Source organism: Pseudochaenichthys georgianus, chromosome 22 (genome assembly GCF_902827115.2).
Source record: "Pseudochaenichthys georgianus chromosome 22, fPseGeo1.2, whole genome shotgun sequence".
Lineage (NCBI taxonomy): Eukaryota > Metazoa > Chordata > Actinopteri > Perciformes > Channichthyidae > Pseudochaenichthys > Pseudochaenichthys georgianus.
Window position 1 is genome coordinate 16,232,286 of NC_047524.1, and position 19,011 is coordinate 16,251,296.

Here is a 19,011-nt window from a genome sequence, read left to right on the forward strand (position 1 = left end):
ATTCATGATATCTCCAGACTAAAATACCTTCTGATTGTCTGTTTAGATGTTAACTGGCTTCCTATGGAATGTAACAATGCTTATACATGCACAGGCATGGGTATGAAAACAGGATGACACCTGACAACCTTGGAACAAAAAGGTGTCTGTGACAAAAATATGTCAATGTAGAGCGGAAGTGTAAACAGGATTTGACATTCATTTTAAAATGAAAGACCTTGTTGTGATATAATGCGAATCGCCTTAGGCAACGATAAGCAGCTTTTTACTCATGGCCGGGGCACTTCCTATTTACCATTTCAAATATAGTTTTCGTCACAATTATACCGTTGGCGCAAGAGGAAAGGATTCATGGTTTGTCACGTCTAATTAATGACAGGAAGAAAAGGTCTGGATGTTAAATATTGTGGTATCCTGTTTGGGTCGGATGTCCAGGTGGTCCAACATGACTAAAATCATATTACATCATCTCCCAGAAGCCTTATGTTCAGATTGTCCTCTCCATACTTGTACATTTGCTTTCTTAATTTTAGTGTTTAAAATATGTATTCAGAAGCAGTCAAAGTGTTGAGGCACGTCATTTTAAAACACCCATGATACACAGAAATGTTGCTCTCACTGCAGGGCTCAAACTGTTGTTAATAATGAGAACCTTCAAAGTAATGGGCTCTGGCCTTCCACCTTCCCCTTAAAGGCCCCACTGTGGAAGAAACCAAAAGCTGCCCCTAAAATGATAAATGGACATCATTAATGTTGGTCATCTGTTTACCTTTTACTCTGCAATCTTGGAAAATGAGGGGTCAAAAGCAAAGTGGAAATGTGTTTACTTTGGCACCAGTTCCTAAGAGCAACCCGTTTGGTCTTCAGAACATCAAGAGACACCGCAGCCTGCGAGAGACGGACTTATGCAACCAGCTGACATCCCCTCCATCACAAAGCCTTATCACCAAACCCAATTAGAGAAGATGTTTAGTTGACATTTTGATCTTCATATTCCAGATCAGTGAAAAGCTTTCAAACAATCTTCATATTTTTGATGAAAGTGTCTCCCTTGAATATAACAAATTATTTTCACACACAACGACATGAAGACACATGTTTCACACTATCATTGTAGTTTCAGCAGAAGCAATGAGGGCCTGAAGGTTGTTTCATGACCCGACAGCACCACCTTCTCCTGGGATATGCCTTCACTCCAACCATGTTGTTTGTCTTCTCAGCGAGTGTTTATACTGTTTTATTTACCGTCATCTTAATAAACCCTATCAGCTTGTGCACCTTTAAAAACACACGTAGATCACTGGGCAGATGGCAAGACGGCTGGAAGAGCCTGGCAGCAAATGGTACTGCTGTCGGCAGAAAGAAGATGATAAGCACTTCTTTTAAAAATATTTGAAGCAAAACCGGAACTTCTCTTGCACAACAACATTATTTTGGCTTTGGGTTGATGTATACATGTAACAAAATTGATAAAGCCTGAGAGAAATATTGGGTGGTTGCTTAGATTTCTGCAGCAATATGGTGGATGAAACAGTACAAAGGGATAAAAGAGAAAAACTCTTTATTCCAGTTCTCACTTTGCTTTAATTCTATCCTTGAATTTTCGAAAAGTATCCATCATTTAGAGATACGATTTAGAAAAGGACTTCTGTTAGACTGCCCAGTATAATTAGAGGAAATGTCTTTCCCAATCCCTGCTTGTTTGCTCTCACTGATGCTCTGTCCAGGATGATGGTAATGGGGGGATGGTTTACTCTGCCTAAAGTGTCTGAGATGTTTAGAAACACCACACTCCTGAGCGTGGTCTGTACAATAGCAGGAGCCAGTAGAGCTATTCAGCACTGTTGAAGGAATGTGTGGAAGCCCACAAGGAATCCTTTCGTTCCAGGGTTTCTCCAAACACAGAAGTCTCACACTGAAGATTAACTCTACGTGTCAACAGTAATGGAATCTCCCTTTCTGTCTGTGCAAATACTAAAGCCTCAGAGGAAAATCTCCTCCTGGGACAGCAATGAGTTTGTCACCACTGCAAAACCTCTCTATATGTTTACCTTGCCTGAATAGCTCTCAAAGAAAGTCTTGTGAAGAAGTCTGTGCTCTACATCTACCTGTGGTATTGTCTAGAATTAAGAAATAAAGTATCACCAGCAGTGCCATAATCTCTGATAACCAATTAGAGCATCAAATACATTGTCATTACACACTGGAGTGTATATAGGAGGCAAGAAACAAATCTGATCAGTGAGCTGTATGAGAGCAGATGAAGCAGAGCAGAGAGGAGAACAGGGAAGGGGAGGAGATTTAAATGGCCAGCTTGTGAAAAAGGTAGTGTGGGGGCAATTAGAAGCAAGACCGGAGCTCAGAGCACGACTGGAAACTGAACTGAAACTGTCGGTGCAACTTTACGCACGGGGCGGATCGTCACACGTTTTTTGGACTGAATAGACTGCTTTTTTTACTTTTTGCCATGAAATTGTTTTGTCAAAACTGGCTGCCATATTATGGTGAAAGGTCTTTTTAGGATTTTGCTTTGACCTGAGTTCGCCTGTGGGCCTTATTTATTGATAAACAACAAACAATCCACTTGATCAGGTTACACGCGGCGTCAGAGCTACGTGACTGCACTCATTCTCAACATGAAACCAACCGGGAGTGGATGAGTAGGAAATTCCCCGGTCAGCATTTTCTGAGTAGTGTGGCACTTTAGTTGGATTGTTTCATTGTGTGCACCGGGAGCCATCATCCCATCTCCACTCGCAGACATTGCGAAATGAAACTCGGTCTCGTCATCCAGACTGCGGTGACGCTTTATCTGCTGCTCTCACCTGCACAGGTACGTTACATTGAGTGACTATTGCTGCTCAACAAGAAAGAAACATCTTGAAATTATACTCACCACATATGTTTTCATACTTTAGTTGGATTATGTGGTTCTGATAGTATGACAGTTACAAGCTATTAAGTGATATGGAATATTAAACAACGTGCTTTTTGTTAAATGTTCATGTTTGTATAATTGAGTCAACAAAAGTCTGTTTATAATATACAAGTATTGTGCTTTGAAGCCTTCGTACCGTTTTTATTGAGCACCATGCTGCTCCGCTCATTCATAAAATGAAACGTGACAAACTGCATCGCTCTGCAGCCTGTGGTGGGCATGATGCATAGTGATGACTCACCGTTGTGTCTGGCGAATCTCGCTAAGCTTATAATTACAGCCGAATCATACTTTTCACAGACATGGATTCAATCTTGCATTTTTTCTTCTTCTTTTCTTCCTTTTCCCTTTTTTTTGTATTTTAAATTTCCATCAAAGGAACACTCTTGATTTCTGAGAAATTCCTTAAATAAGCAAACATTACATGTTAATACCTGTAGTTTTTAAACAGATACTGGTGAACTGGCAAGCTGATACACCTAAAAGTGTGCAATGCCTCAGGAACAGGAAAGCAAGTTTACTTCTACACTTCCTCATCTTACATCTGCACCTGCAGCTTCTCCTGCATGCTGTCTTGAATCGTCTCAGCATACATCTGCATGTTTAATGGTGTGTGTGTGTGTGTGTGTGTGTGTGTGTGTGTGTGTGTGTGTGTGTGTGTGTGTGTGTGTGTGTGTGTGTGTGTGTGTGTGTGTGTGTGTGTGTGTGTGTGCGTGTGTGCGTGCGTGTGTGTGTGTGTGTGTGTGTGTGTGTGTGTGTGTGTGTGTGTAAAACATCTATTGAAGCTTCATTTCAGGCTATCATATCACTGTCAGGCTTGCAGGGAATGTTCTGTTCTCTGTTGCCTGGCATTGCCTTTGAGTCTTACAATGAGAATGTGCCATAATAGGACAGAGCTGAAACTGGAGTGAGAATCGCATTCAAAGGCTTGCGAAGAAACACTTGTTAGAGGATGTGCCATTGGTTAGCTGATCTGGTGCCAGCGTTCAGGCTCTTGAACCCATTCAGTCTCTGATTTCCTCCCAAGGTGGCTGAAGGCTGGCAGCTAAATCTGATGGCGCTCATGTTTAATGCAACACCAGGCCACTTTTGCATCCATTCAGTCCTACTGTCACACTTCATACACTGCTGCTGCCAGTTGAACGAAATAAAGTCTGTTGTAGTTTCCCTTTTGCCATGGATGGATCCACATTTAGATGTAGATGTGGAGTCAGGTCTCTCAAGGTTGGAAAAAGCTCCATGTCACACCAGATTCTCAGGCCGAGTCTTTACAGCTGTTGTTGAGCTGAGAGTGAGAGGGAGAGGCACGGGATCACCACATCTCTACTAATCCTCATAATCAGCTCATGGCCTGCTCAGTCAAAATAGGAGTGACAAAATCCAGGTCCTAAAACATGAAGCAGGTTAAACGGCCCCCTGCTGCTCAAAAGACTGACAGCATATGTAAACCATTCAACTCTGAGATTCAACAAGCTTTGAGCTCATCCTGTCTGTGAGGATCTGACCTTTTTATTTCGTAAGTCTTTCTCTAAGCCTTTAGTTGTTAATAATTGCTTTATGCTGAAAAAACAACTTGAAAAAGGAAGGTATAGCTCTCCTCTTTTGACAAAGTGCAAAGACACACTGAAGATTCAGCCATAAAAACGTTAAAGGAAATTAATATTTCAGATTTTTCGCAGGCAAGCGACAGTCATGCTTGCCGCTCTTTACACGCCAGAGGGTCACAATGAGACTCATCTAGTAAGTGTCCGTCCTGCCAGCTCCAACAGTAAACTGTTTAGCATACCAAGGCAAGGCAAGTTTATTTACCAATGTGGAAAAAGCCAACATCGGCAGTATGGTTGATAATGTAATTTATACATGTCTGTCTTTGGATTCACTAGCCGTAAATATATGCCAGTAATTGAAAATAAGTATTTCTCATCACCGTCGCAGCTGGAGCGGCTGTCAGCAGCCTCGTGACTCATGCCGTCATTCATGTCCACTGAGTAGCCAAGAGGGAGGGTGGGGTTAACCTCATGTGCTTAATAATTCTACTACCAGAGATTTACAGCAGAGCTCTGTGTGTGTGTGTGTGTGTGTGTGTGTGTGTGTGTGTGTGTGTGTGTGTGTGTGTGTGTGTGTGTGTGTGTGTGTGTGTGTGTGTGTGTGTGTGTGTGTGTGTGTGTGTGTGTGTGTGTGTGTGTGTGTGTGTGTGTGTGTGTGTGTGTGTGTGTGAGTGATTAATAAAGTCATGTCTATTTACCAAATTGCCCAAAGTGGGATTTTTCCCCTGCTGTTTTTGAGTATTTTTAAAGGTCAGTATAACATCAGTTCTAGATAGCACTAAACAAGCAGTCATTTGGGTGTACTTATTTCAAAATAAGTTAGGGTGAGTATAAAGTTTGCATTTGAGGAAATAATTGCTGCTGAGAATACATATTACGCTTCTAAAGAAAGTGCTAAAGACATCATACAGTACCACCATCATTGGGCTTTAGTTAGTGAGTACGCTTTTGCCTTAGAAACAATATTTTTATTGTGACGATTATCACAACAGAACAAAAATGTGTGCTTTGTATCATGGGATGCATCCTCTTGAAACTGTCATGGTCCCACTAATAGCTCTCGATGGAGGGTGGAAGCACCTGGGCTTCCCTTTGGAACAATGGTGGCCTCTCGGTCACTGAGTTACCAACATAGTCCATCCCCTGTTTTGTTCCTCGACACTCTCTCTTGTTCGGTCTATTATTGGGACTTCCTATGCACATTAACCACATACTGTATGTGTGTGTGTGTGTGTGTGTGTGTGTGTGTGTGTGTGTGTGTGTGTGTGTGTGTGTGTGTGTGTGTGTGTGTGTGTGTGTGTGTGTGTGTGTGTGTGTGTGTGTGTGTGTGTGTGTGTTGGTATTGTGCTGTCTGTACTTCTATCTGCAGATCAAAAGCGATATGCGTAAGTCTGTCATACCTGTCGGGTCCTGCCCATTTGGTATTTTTTCCCACCTTATTAATATGAATAGAACGGAACGGTCTGTGTACAATACCTTCTCTGTATTTGCATGATGGTGAGTGCAGGTACAATCTTGCATCAACACAGCCAAACCTGACAGACACTAGTCAGCATAACCTCTTGAGATTATGAAACGGTTTGTATGTACTACAAAATACTCATGTTATCTTTGATTAAAAAAAAAGGAAGGCAGTGAGCCCTTGCTTTGCCTCTTGCATGTGGGTGCGTGCGTGCGTGCGTGCGTGTGTGTGTGTGTGTGTGTGTGTGTGTGTGTGTGTGTGTGTGTGTGTGTGTGTGTGTGTGTGTGTGAGAGGACATGACATTACACAGGTGTTTCCTATACGCCAGCACCAAAACAATGCTTGAGTCTGACCATCTGCATAAGACACATGTGTCTGTTTTTGTTCATGTGTGTTTTTCTTATAACTAGGCAGGTGTAGATGGTACGATGTCACATTTATAGTAGTTGCAATAAAGCATCTTCAGCGAAAGCTTTTCATAAAACTTAAACAGTAAGCATAAGGTTTACATAAGGATTCCGCTTCTGAGAATCACAAGCGCTGCTTTGTGTCTTTCTCATACACTTGTGCATTTTTGTGTTCAGCTGTCTGCATGGGCCATGCAGTGGCAGTGACCTGCTGACTCTTATTTATGGTATTTCTCTCTAGTTGTAATGTCCCGGCCCAAGGGAGGGCCACAATCGCAATCAGGAAATATGGATTTCTCCTTCCTCCTGCAGAGGAGGAGGAGCGGTGGCGCTCGGGGCAGCCGTCTACTCAGCAAGCTTTAATCTCCCATCTGGATGTAATTTACTGTGGTTTACACAGGGAGAACAGCGTTTACTGTAATAGAGACCACAATTACCACCGGTCAGCCTTATCTCAAGACCTGTGCCGTGTGTGTGTGTGTGTGTGTGTGTGTGTGTGTGTGTGTGTGTGTGTGTGTGTGTGTGTGTGTGTGTGTGTGTGTGTGTGTGTGTGTGTGTGTGTGTGTGTGTGTGTGTATGCTTGCGGACATGGTGCATGGTTTATACACTGGTTGTGTGTGTTTGTATGTGTGTCTTAAGGGGGACATTTGTGCATCCATTAATGATCTTATAGAGGAAATGGTCTTTATCTAAATCAACGTTTATATGGACTAAAAGTCCGCCCATTCACCTTATTTTGCTGTTGTTTTTTCAAAAACACTAGACTCTTTCAAGAAAACATGATCGCTTGTAATGTTTTCAAACTAACAACCAAGTATTTTCTATTTTTATCTTAAAAATTAGTCTTAAAAAGAGGAGTCCTTCAGCCAATGTTTGCCTCTTTTTTTTAATGTTCGCCTTTATACAGAGAGGTAGATGGTAAATGTGGTAGATTGCTACCTCTCATATTTGTGCATTTAATAAACAACGAGTCAGTTTGCATATGTTAGAATTAAAACATGCCTGTAATCTCTATTCAAAAACTGAAGTGTTATTTTTAAAGTCATGCTAAGAACTTCAATCAATATTCTCATCTAACTCTCAACCGGAAAGTATTTATACCAAAATGTCGAACTATTACTATGTTGTGTTTCACTGCAGTGGAAATGTACTTTTAAGGTTTAGGGCTTATTTCAAAATCATGCAGGAACAGATTTGTGTGTTCTGTATGGCAGCTCATCTAAAAGTGTGTCTAATCTGTGGAATAACTCTGGACTTCAAAGGCTCCATTCAGCCAGATAACTTGAGAAAGTATTTTGGCAGGTTTACCACATGTTCTGTTGAAGTTTGTTGGTGTGTTGGCGGAGCTCTATGATCACAAGCCCTGACCTGACCACCCTAGAGACCCAGCTGGATACTGTCAGACCTGTAAAAGCACCGCTGTCGTTGTAGGTTCGCCCACCTCCTGTATACAAAACAGAACCTGCTTTCTTTTGTAGTGGCGGAGAATAGATACAGTGACCTGAAGGCCCCTTGAGAAGCCTGAGAATTAATGTTGCGGTCATGGTGTTGATGATGTGGAATCTGGTTCTCGATAAAGGATGGCTCAGTGAGGCAGGGAGGCAGCTCTGTTTCTCACTCGTCTAGCCGTCTCTGTTTGTATTCACTCGTTCTGCTTAAGTGCTCTCTGTCCTGTGTGGTCTCGTGTTCAGAGGCAGGCTTCAGTCAGGCCAGAACCATGACACACACAGTTCCTGATGACAAATGTGTTTTCAGTGCGTTTTAGATGCAGTAGCAGGTTACTGGGATTTTTTGCACCACTTTCTCTGTGCATGCATTCCCTACATCGCCAAATCAATTGCAGATTTAGTCAACAGAGTTTACCAAACCATAAATCTGCATCTCATCCGTTGTCTGTTTATCCACACTGCCACCCTCACTGAATAAAGTTAAGTAAAGCAGTATAAATAATGGCATGATGCCCAATCTAGCTGGGATCATTGCTTACTTAAGTTAAGAAGGATTGAAGAAAAAAAACTCAGTCCAAATTAAACCAGGTTCAGTAAATAGCACCCCAATCGTCAGTCAGTTTGGAAGTTATCGAAGTTCAAACTTTTTTAGTTTGTCGCAAATGTTGAAGGAGACTTGTTAGAGGATTACAAATATATAATCACTCACTAATACACAGATGAAATAGCGTCAGTTTACACCTTTGTAATACCCCTTTACCATTTGTGTCCATGGTTAAACATTTATTTTCTCTATTACTAAGGATTTGGAACAGTAATCCCACTTTTCCACAAAGTACACCAAATATGGGGAAGTTCTTGTATAAGCTGCTTTCAGCTGAAATGTGCAAACTGTGAAAGAACTGCCAGTCGAACATTGTTGGTTTTATCGGATGGAAATACACCACAGTCTAAACATTTGGATATTGTTTCAGCCACAAGAGTTGTTTCCCAGCAAGCCTAACCTAAATTAGCAGATTTTATAATTATCCATAATAACTATGCTGCAATGTTGGAGGACCCTGTGACTTTCATTGCCATTTCTGCACTTTAGCTACTGTCCATATAACAATAAACCTTTCAATCTTTAATATTTAATCTTGAATCCACTTTAACATTTATTTTTTAATGCGATAAAACAATACATTTTCCATTACCTCGAAATACTCTGGCTGATTACAGTATATACCCTTCATTTTAAATGTTCTTTGAAAGAAAACAATGCTCATCTATACTGTTCTTGTTTTGAAATCCAATGAAAGAGAGAATCTTGGATGACTTAATCCAGTTCTGCGTAATTTTTTATTGCAGTGTCCCATCTTTTTAGGCTAAAATGGCAAAGACTCAAATGTGCATTTGATTTAGATTTAGTTTCTACTTCATCTGTAAGTCGTCTCTGTTTTCTTTAGGAAACAAACTGTGAAGTATGCTGGCTGCTCTCCAGATCTTTTTGGCTAGTGTCCAGAGTACCTGCTGTGGAACTGGCCTTCACAGGGTCGGCTCTAGAACAAATCAAATGGGGGGGCAATCATTTACCAAGGGGGGGCACACACTGCCGTCAACAACCAACACACAAACACCAACGCAACTTCAACTTCAAAAAACATGCTGTAAAGTCTATTGTTTTTCACACACATTGCAGGGATGTAGTGCTATTTTATAGCGCACCTATGACTTGTGCATACATGCACGGTTGTGGCACGACCACCAAAACAGAAACATATGACATAGGCCACCATATAAAAAGGGTGAAAATGTATTTAGTATCCTATCCATGTGAACATGTTTTAGGTGGGGGTGGACCTAACCTCCTCTAGGAGGGTCTGGGGGCATGCTCCCCCGGGAAGATTATTTTTTAAATATTGAAGTTAAATGCATCAATCTGGTGCACTTTGAGAGCTAAATGAAGAGATCTATGGATAGCCTACATCTCTCAGCATCCATATGAAACAGAACTGTACACAGATTTACTTTTTCTTTATGGATATTTTACTAATCACTCCCCTTTTAAACTGTATTCTTGTGTTACTGTCCTATAGTATTTCATACCCGTATTTCAGTTATTCTTTAATAACTATATGATCATATAAAGGTAGCCTATTCCTCGCAAATACTTGTTTACATAAATGGTGACCAAACCGTTTGAGACCCACTGAGTTAACCTACACTAAAGTTAACTATCTAAACACTGAGAGAGTCCTTACCTCACTGAGCTGAAGTTATACGATCCTCTCAGTCTGACAGGAGAGGACTCTCCTCCACCTTGGTGTAGAAACAGCTCTTTATATCCGTTAGCATAGCTAGCTAACCAGATGCTAACAACAACATTCCACGTTACTGCTCGCGCACTCACAAAATGCGCTCGTGCCACACATACACAGAGCCGAGCTTGAATGAAACACAGAGACTCAGAAGTAGGCTACTTGTACTGTATTGCAGAGATGGAGTACTCGAGTCCTGGACTCGGACTCGAGTCGGACTTGAGTGCCGATTTTCGGGACTCGTGACTCGACTCGGACTCGCGCACTGATTGACGCGACTCGGACTTGGACTCGTGAATTCTCGCACAGGATGACTTGGACTCGGACTCGGACTCGTGAATTCCCCCCCCACGATGACTCGGACTCGACTCGTACATTGACGCTCCGACTTGGACTCGTACTCGAGCACATTTTCTCTGGAGTCTGATGTCCTCTATCCTGTATGGCGAGTTCACGTACTGGGCCCCGCTGTTCCAGTCTAGAGATGTCTACAGACACACCCCGCATCATGCTGTATGCTTTCACACATTCTGCTTCCACATTGGAAAAGAGCAGCGAAAAAATGCTCGTTATGTGGAAACAATTTAGAAGAGAAGGCTCCGTAACACATTACTCTAAGGATCGAGTTCAGACATACAGGCTGTCTTGAACACTATCATCAGAGTAACGTGATCTAATCAATAAATAAAGATTCAGCCGATAACGAAAGCACGTACTTAACATGCATAATGACATCATTTTGCATGCTAAGTAGCCATGTGCTTTCTGGGGCTAAATCTTTATCGGTAAACTGATTTAACCCGTAAAAGTTCCTTCAAAATAAGAGTCCCCATCTTATTACTATCAAAATAAAAGTGCAAAACGAAAACTTTACCATAGGAAAATATTGGCATACAAATATAATCACTTCTCTAAAAGGTAACTCATTTTAAATATAGTTTATTTATATATAATAATAATATTAATATTAGAAATAAGCTTTATATTTGTATAGCACCTATTACAAGAATTGTAGCCAAACTCGCTTCACAGCAGTTCAATAGACAGGATAACAGCAATGTAGAGGAGCAGCTACATTTCAAAACATATATCCACGAAGATTAATACATGAAGACTTGTGACTCGGACTTGACTTGGACTCTTCTTAAGTGATTCGGAATTGGACTCGGACTCGAACACAGGTAATGATGACTCGGACTCGGACTCGACTTGGACACTCCTTGGGTGACTCGGACTTGGACTCGGACTCGACTACGACTCTCCCTTGGTGACTCGGACTTGGACTCGGACTCGAAGAGTGGTGACTCGAGGGTGACTTGGACTCGTGAATTGGTGACTTGACTACAACACTGCTGTATTGTATATAATATTCTTTTCGATGGCTTTACTGTATAATCAGTGTAACAGATGAACAGATCGCCACTGGGCTTTCATCTAAACACACAGCCACGTAATGTTAACAAAACAAAGGTCGGGGGTCATTGGTCAAGCAACACACCAATCAGAGAGCAGCAGTGCACCTCAGGCTGTGTTTCATATTTGTATTATTTATTTCTGATGTATTTCACACAAAAAACCTTTAGTGGAAACGTTTTCACTTATATGATTGCCCACCCTGCGTTGGGGGGGGCACAGTGACTCATTTGGGGGGGCATGGCCCGCGAATGACCCCCCTTGACGCCGACCCTGGGCCTTCACTCCCTGCTCCCCAGCTTGAACCTTAGTTTTGAAAAATCTTTCATGACCATTATTCTGGATCCCCATCATGTTTTGTTTTTGCTCCCTACGCATGTTGCACTTCCTCTGACAGATGGAGTTAAGCAAAGAGGTTAAAGATGACGCAGTTCAGCTGTGTGGGAGTGGAGAGTAATGAGGCCCGGAGCCTCTGTGGCCTGACAGCCGGAGCCCAGGGACACAACAGGTCCTCTGATCTGACCCAGGGACAGAGCAAACTCCCAGCCAGCAGCTTACAAACTTTCACTAGAGACTCCAGAAACATAGGATATTTTAAAGCGGCTTTGCAATCATTACACACTGCAATAGATGGTTTAATCTGACCTCTCTTGTTGAAAAATAACTGCCCCTCACTCTGCAACACAATCTGGGCACAGAACACACTGTGCAGCTTAGCAGAAGATCTCTGAGAAGCAGATGTTAAAGGCTGAAAACAACTTGTACATCTCTGAGACCACATTGGGCTGGGGGATCATGACCCTGATTACGTATACCAACATGTTAATTATCCAATGAGAACGGCTACTGGCATAGCTTTTACTGAAAATATGAGACAATGACATCTAGATATGCAATACGCGATTGCCTTGTCATATTATGAATTCACAACACAACGAAAGCAACTCATAAAGTACATTACCATTGTGAATATTATTATTACACATATTCACAACCAGTGATATAACAAGCAACATATTGCACAATCCCTCCTTATATCATCAATGTATTTCACAATCACTATCAAATGAAGCTATTGCATAACCTTTGCGGTCTCAAGCAACATTTTTAAACAATGTTTGCTGAGGTAGGCACAAATTAGTTTTTAATCATTAGGGTAATCGTCTGCCAAAAAGTAAGCGATATTCTCTGTGCTCGCCTGAGAACAGACTACTCATATATTGCTGGAGGGACTCATTTCTCTACTCACCTTCATGTCAGACTGTGTATACACCACATGCTAAGCCAGTTTAGATGTTAAATGTACACAGAGAATACCAAACCATGCTAGCATACTATACCTGACTTTGCTTATTTGTTCAAAATGTAAAACCCAGTTGAAATGAACCTTATCCTCTGATCCACCCCATACACTGTGTACACTCTGTGTGAAAAGTATAATGTCTGCTGTAAAAGAGAACATTTGAGCAAGGGCCTTCTGGATAAAGGTGTTGTGTCTACTGCCCAGCCCTTATTGTTTATTCTAATACTAGAATAAAGCTATATAACAATAGACTTGTTAAGGAAATCAAGCCTGCAAAACTTAGAGCATGTGGGATATGTTTCGTCTTCTGTAAGGATACAAATGAATCCATTCCTTTTTTGTTGTCTTATTTTAGGATGAAATATACATTTTTTTAATCACTTTAAAGAAGATGTTTGTATTTCCCAAATCCCAGATGTCCTTCATGTAATGCAGAGTAGAGGTATATCATAATACAACCCAGTGTAGGAGAGTTTATAGTCAGGTCAGATCAATTGTGTTTGTATTCCCATTAATCAGAGGTCTCATAGCACTTAACATCTAAATTATGAAAATAATAAATGAAATGACAAACAGCATTGTTATGCAAAAACTCCTTAACAGAGGTCATCATGAAATGAAGTGAAACAAACCTTGAGACCTACTTATAAAGCAATGCTGATTCTGAGATTTATTAGACAACTTTAACACAGTTATTGATGTAAAGTGGTGCTCCCTTCTCACCAGAGCTAAATTACCTCAGTCACCATAAATCACAAACAATAATTACTGGCAGTGCATGAGGAGGGGAAAGGCTACGTGAGGATCTTCATGTAGCCTTTCATAATCTGGAAGCTTCTTATGGGCAGATCACTCCTCTCTTCTGAACCGCAGAAGATGCCAAAGATGCTTCCACACCATGTCAAGTCTTAACGGTCTTAACCCATGACCGAGGTCAGAAAATCCTCCCAACCTCGCCAAATTCTGAACGGCAACTCAGGAGCAAGAGCCAAGAAGCCCTTGTGATGTGCAGCAATAATAAAAAAAAAAGTACAAATCATATGCCTGCGGGAGTGGAAGTGACTTTTTAACAATAACTTGAACTGAACTGTGACTGCATGCTGCGAACGAAGCTGACTCGGCCAACTGAGCCTATATCCTGTGGTGTTGTTGTAAAGCCGACACAGTTCGATGAACGCCACTCTATAGAGAACATGCTCTTCTGTCACAGGAACAGCTGTACGTTATAGCCAGACAACCAGCCACTTTGAAATAAACAGGGAGGACTGAAGTGGTTTTACTGGAAGCTGGTCTGAAGTCTTTTGTACAGTGCGTTCTGCTGCAGAGAGGACAGATGTGTCCCAAATATGAAGCCTTTCCTGCCACTTATCTATTGTGACAGATTCACCACAACCTCAGAAAGGTTTACTGTGAGTGTCAAATGGTGGCAATGCATCATCATCATCATTATCATCGTCAAAGTGGGACATTCCTCATTACAGTAATCAGAATTTTTGGAATCATATGGGAAGCTCCTTGTCTGTCTGTGTGTTAGTATATGTCACATTGTCATTTAATCAGAGCAGACAGTGTAACAGTATAAATGTCATCAGGTGTGTGTGTGTATGTGTGTGTGTGTGTGTGTGTGTGTGTGTGTGTGTGTGTGTGTGTGTGTGTGTGTGTGTGTGTGTGTGTGTGTGTGTGTGTGTGTGTGTGTGTGTGTGTGTGTGTGTGTGTGTGTGTGTGTGTGTGTGTGTGTGTGTGTGCGTGTGCGTGTGCGTGCGTGTTATACGAAAACTCAAACGCAGCAGTATTGATGAGGACAGATTGCGGAAGCAGGTTGTCTGTCGCCGGCTCTTCTGCTGGAGGGTATTTTATGCGACTTACGTTTCCCTTCCTGCGATGGAGTCAACCAGAGGTTTTGTGTTTTCCCAGGCCAATGAGAAATGCACTCTGTTTATCATGGGATGATGGGAAAAATCAAGACGGAGGGGAAAACCATCAATGGGAAAATAAATAGAGAGATGAATCTTACACCACAGGAAACAGGTTTTGAACCTAAACAGTTGGGCACACAGAGGAACGTGATATATATGAGAGACTGGATTTGCTGCCTGTCAGAAAGGCTTTTCCCCCGCAGGGGGGAACAAAGGGTGTGTGATCATCTCCTGTCTTTCACTGCAGTTCCAGCTGTAACCACTAGAGAATACAGATAGTTGAGTGTCTGGTATTGGTGACACTGCAGTCTGCAGGCTTTGGTGTTTTTATGATATGATATTTTGTATGCATTGCATTTTCAAGAATAAGGTTGTAAACAGTAACACTATACAATTGAGACACAGCAAACCTGAATGAATAACCAACATTCGTTTCTGTTTTGCAGAGTCTTCCCCAGCCCGTCATACACAATACTACTGAAGGTAAGAATATCTCCTAGTTTTCTTTCTGTAATATTTGTTGGGGTGCTTTTTTAATGCAATATTCTACAGCAAGAGATACAAATCCATAAAATCAATAAATGTTTTGTTCATTTGTAATCTTGTAAACAGGTAAAATCCCTTCAATGTATGCATTACATTTTATCCGATGAAGCAGACTTGGGCACTGATAGGCTCTTTCAGCTCTTCCTGTGCTGACCTGAGTTCAAACAGTAAACTGTTTTGTCAAACCATATTTGTAAAGCAGACAGAGAAGGAACAATAGCCTGATGCAAACCAAACGGATGGATGCCAGCTTGGAAATAATACTTATATTTACTGAATTTAGAGAATGGTAGGACATGTTGGGACTAGCAGGGATTGCTCCACTGCTTACTTCTCATATTCACTTCCTTCCTCGCATCACTATAAATGAATGTAGCTCATTAAAATACACTGACATAAGAACTGCAGCCAGAGGACTAGGCAGAACATTTGTGGCAATAAAATGACAACTATCAGCTGTAATTGGCAAGTAACGTGGCCTTTGCGTTGTACAACATTATAGTTTGTGGCCTCCTCTTCCTGCCGTACATGCTTCTCCAGCCGTCTCTTCCCAGACTGTCTGCTTTTATAAACAGCTGTTGTGGTATCAGGCTCCATTGGGTGACCCCGAGGTTCACTGCCGTCCCTGAGGTGCCTGCAGGGCGGCCCAGCTCCAGATCCAGCCGGGTTCTGCTCATGACCGTGTTTCCAATGTTTGTTTTCTCTTGCTTCTCTGTTTGTTCGGCCGTAGTCATCCCTGTTCCCCCCCCTCCACCAGACTGCGCAACTGGGACACTTTCACACTTATACTCCCACAGGAAAGTGGGAAACTGTACATTACACACACATTTTGACTTCAAAATGAAAACAGGATATACACTGGCGTATTGCAACTGATTTTATGTTTCAGTGTGCATGTATAAGGTTGCCAATGTTGGATTACTAAGTTAATTACTGATACTGTTTGTGTAACAGTGCAGTTTGGTGTGCACTGTGAACAGAAGCAAGAAACATGGACAGACCATTGTTTGTTTGTAGCCTTTATTTAACCAGGTGAAAATCCCATTGAGATCAACGATCTCTTTTTCAAGGGACACCTGCAGCACATTGGTTACACATAAAAACAACAGAAAACAAAAAGGACATCATACAACATAATTACAGAGGTATACATTAGCAACCTATTCACAATGACAGATATCTAATAACATGTCATCTATCCGAGCTTTAAAATGATGCAAGGGAACCAAAATGCTCAGTTTCAAAAAATGTTGCATAGTGTTCCAAGCTAGAGGAGCAGCACAGCTTTAGTACCTACAACAGTCCTAGCACTTGGCACATGTAATAAAACACACCCTGGGATCTCAGGCAATAGCTACTTGCTCTGTGAGATCAAAGAGCAGATATAAGTTGGTAGTTTACCCAACATGGCTTTATAGATAAACATGTACCAATGACTGAGCCTCCGTACAGTTAGTGAAGGCAGACCTGCCTTGGCATACAGGGTACAGTGATGAGTAAGTGCTTTACAGTTAGTAACAAATCTCAGAGCACTGTGATAGGCGGCATCTAACTTTTCCAGGCAATGCAGGTGCATTCATATACAACACATCACCATAGTCCTGCACCATATAAATAATGTGTCTCTTGAGGCAAGAAAGGACACAAGCTGACGTCTTTGTAACAGTAAAATGGTTGATGCTCAGCCTCCCACTCTCATCCATAGTGTTGATGTTCCAAGAAGTGTGGGGTCGCAGCTTCTGCCGGACCATTGAGAAGCTGGTGGAGGTGGTGCAAGAGTACCCGACAGAGGTGGAGCACATCTACAGCCCCGCCTGTGTGCCGCTTGTGAGGTGTGCAGGTTGCTGCGGGGATGAAAACCTGGAGTGCCATGCCACCCTCACCACAAACGTCACCATGCAGGTAATACAAGCAGGGCATGGTGCTATGTAATCATTATTCTTAAACGTCCATTACTGTAGGAAAGATGTTTGCTTCTTTTGGTAATCTTAAATGATTTTATCCTTCAGCTGTTGAAAATCAGGCCATCAGAGCCCGGTCAAGAATATGTTGAGATGACGTTTGTGGAGCATCAGACATGTGAATGTAGGTAAGAAAACAAGTCATTATTTTTGACATAAAGATATATAAGTACACAAACACTTACCCTGTCTTTTAGAATTTACATTCTGCTAATTGACAACAGCAAAGTAGTGCCATATCAGTTACTTAATAGCAAAACATATTTGTTCAAACTAATAAGTAGCAAACTTAAATGTAATTTCTAGGAGACAAGGTTTTTAATACTAACAATAATTATCAAAGATTGCAGCTGGCTGTTCTTTCAAATGTATTGATTTGTTTTCAGAGTCAAGAAACGTATTGTGAAAGTTGAAAGGTAAGAACATGAATAATTTCCTACAGAATTTCTCGATTTTTTTAAAGAATAATAGTTTTCCATTTGAGAGAATGGAGGCTCGATGGTAATTTTGTTCACATTGCAGGAAAAGGCAACGAGGACGAGGAAGGAAGAGAAAAGAGAAACAAAAACCAAAACCAAAAGAGTGTGACAGGTGATGGCGCATTAAAATAAATGCATACAACCCCTAACTTTAAATGAATTGCAATAAAAATGCCTTATTCTTTCTTGTGCTTTTTTTCAGTTGCCAGAACCCTCGCAGGTAACTGCACTGGCGACCCAACCCCATTTGCGGTGTGGCTCGCTATTAATTTATAACCCAGTATCAACATCAAGAGTCTCCCTCGCTTATCTATCAATACTGTGTCTGCAGCCAGAGACTCTAACAGCTGGGTTGTTTTGCTGACATGTCATCCTGACGATGGCCCGAGTGTTTTAATGACAAGCTTCAGTCGGAAGTGTGTTTTGATTGGTGGAATCACTGCTGTTACACAACGGACACAATGGACATCCCTGGGAGCTAGTGCAATGTAGAACCAAACAGACAATCTTTTATTTTACACTAGTTATTACTTTACCCGTAATTTGGTCCTTTCTTTGGTGTTTGAAGTTGGTTACATTTGTTTTGATTCTATATTTATTGATACAGCTGAGTATAATTTGACTATCAACCGTCTTTGGTTCAAACATTATCCATGACGCCTTGACTTGTCATAGCAGCATATTATGTTGGACTGTGAAGCTGCTTTGTACAGGACATAATGAAATGTCTCCCTCTAGTGTTTATTGAAACAGTGTTCAAAACTGAAAATTATTTTTTTTCTATTTTTTTTCCTGCAAAATCATTTAATGTTGTTCAATTAAAAGATGTCATTTATTTTGGACTACTGTTATCACCATATCTGTGAACACACATGTGGAAAAGCTAGAGCATATTACATATAAACAGGATGGGGGCAAAAATCAGAAAATTAGTTATTGGAAAAGTCAATGTTGATGCTCCCCACATTGGCTTTACATTAATTTGGCATGGTGGTGCCCAAAACAGCTTGGGTGCTGCACCTAGGCCTTATATTTATAATCACTGTAGTCAGAAAGAGATCAATTGAAGTATGTAAAACGATGTAAACATGTAAAACAATGTCCTTTTGTATTTTTTGTTTATGTACTTACCTACACAAAGAACATCTATATGAAAATGTACAAAGTAACATTTCTACTGTGTGAGTATTTTTATCTCATTGAAATATTTATTTTGTAATTAAATTGTTATGATTGTCGGTTTGGGTTGTGTGATTTATTTTATTAAATACAGACTAGTCGTACCGGTACC

General features: G+C 41.2%; 1 protein-coding gene across 1 annotated transcript; it reads left to right on the forward strand.

The window, feature by feature from the left end:
- Positions 1–2,257: 2,257 nt before the first annotated feature.
- pgfb (placental growth factor b) lies at positions 2,258–18,958 on the forward strand. Its single transcript, XM_034111561.2, has 7 exons — positions 2,258–2,833; positions 15,181–15,217; positions 16,986–17,182; positions 17,290–17,369; positions 17,628–17,657; positions 17,764–17,832; positions 17,923–18,958. The coding sequence occupies exons 1-7, from the start codon at positions 2,771–2,773 to the stop codon at positions 17,942–17,944; spliced, it is 498 nt and encodes a 165-aa protein (XP_033967452.1). The 5' UTR covers positions 2,258–2,770; the 3' UTR covers positions 17,945–18,958.
- Positions 18,959–19,011: the final 53 nt, after the last annotated feature.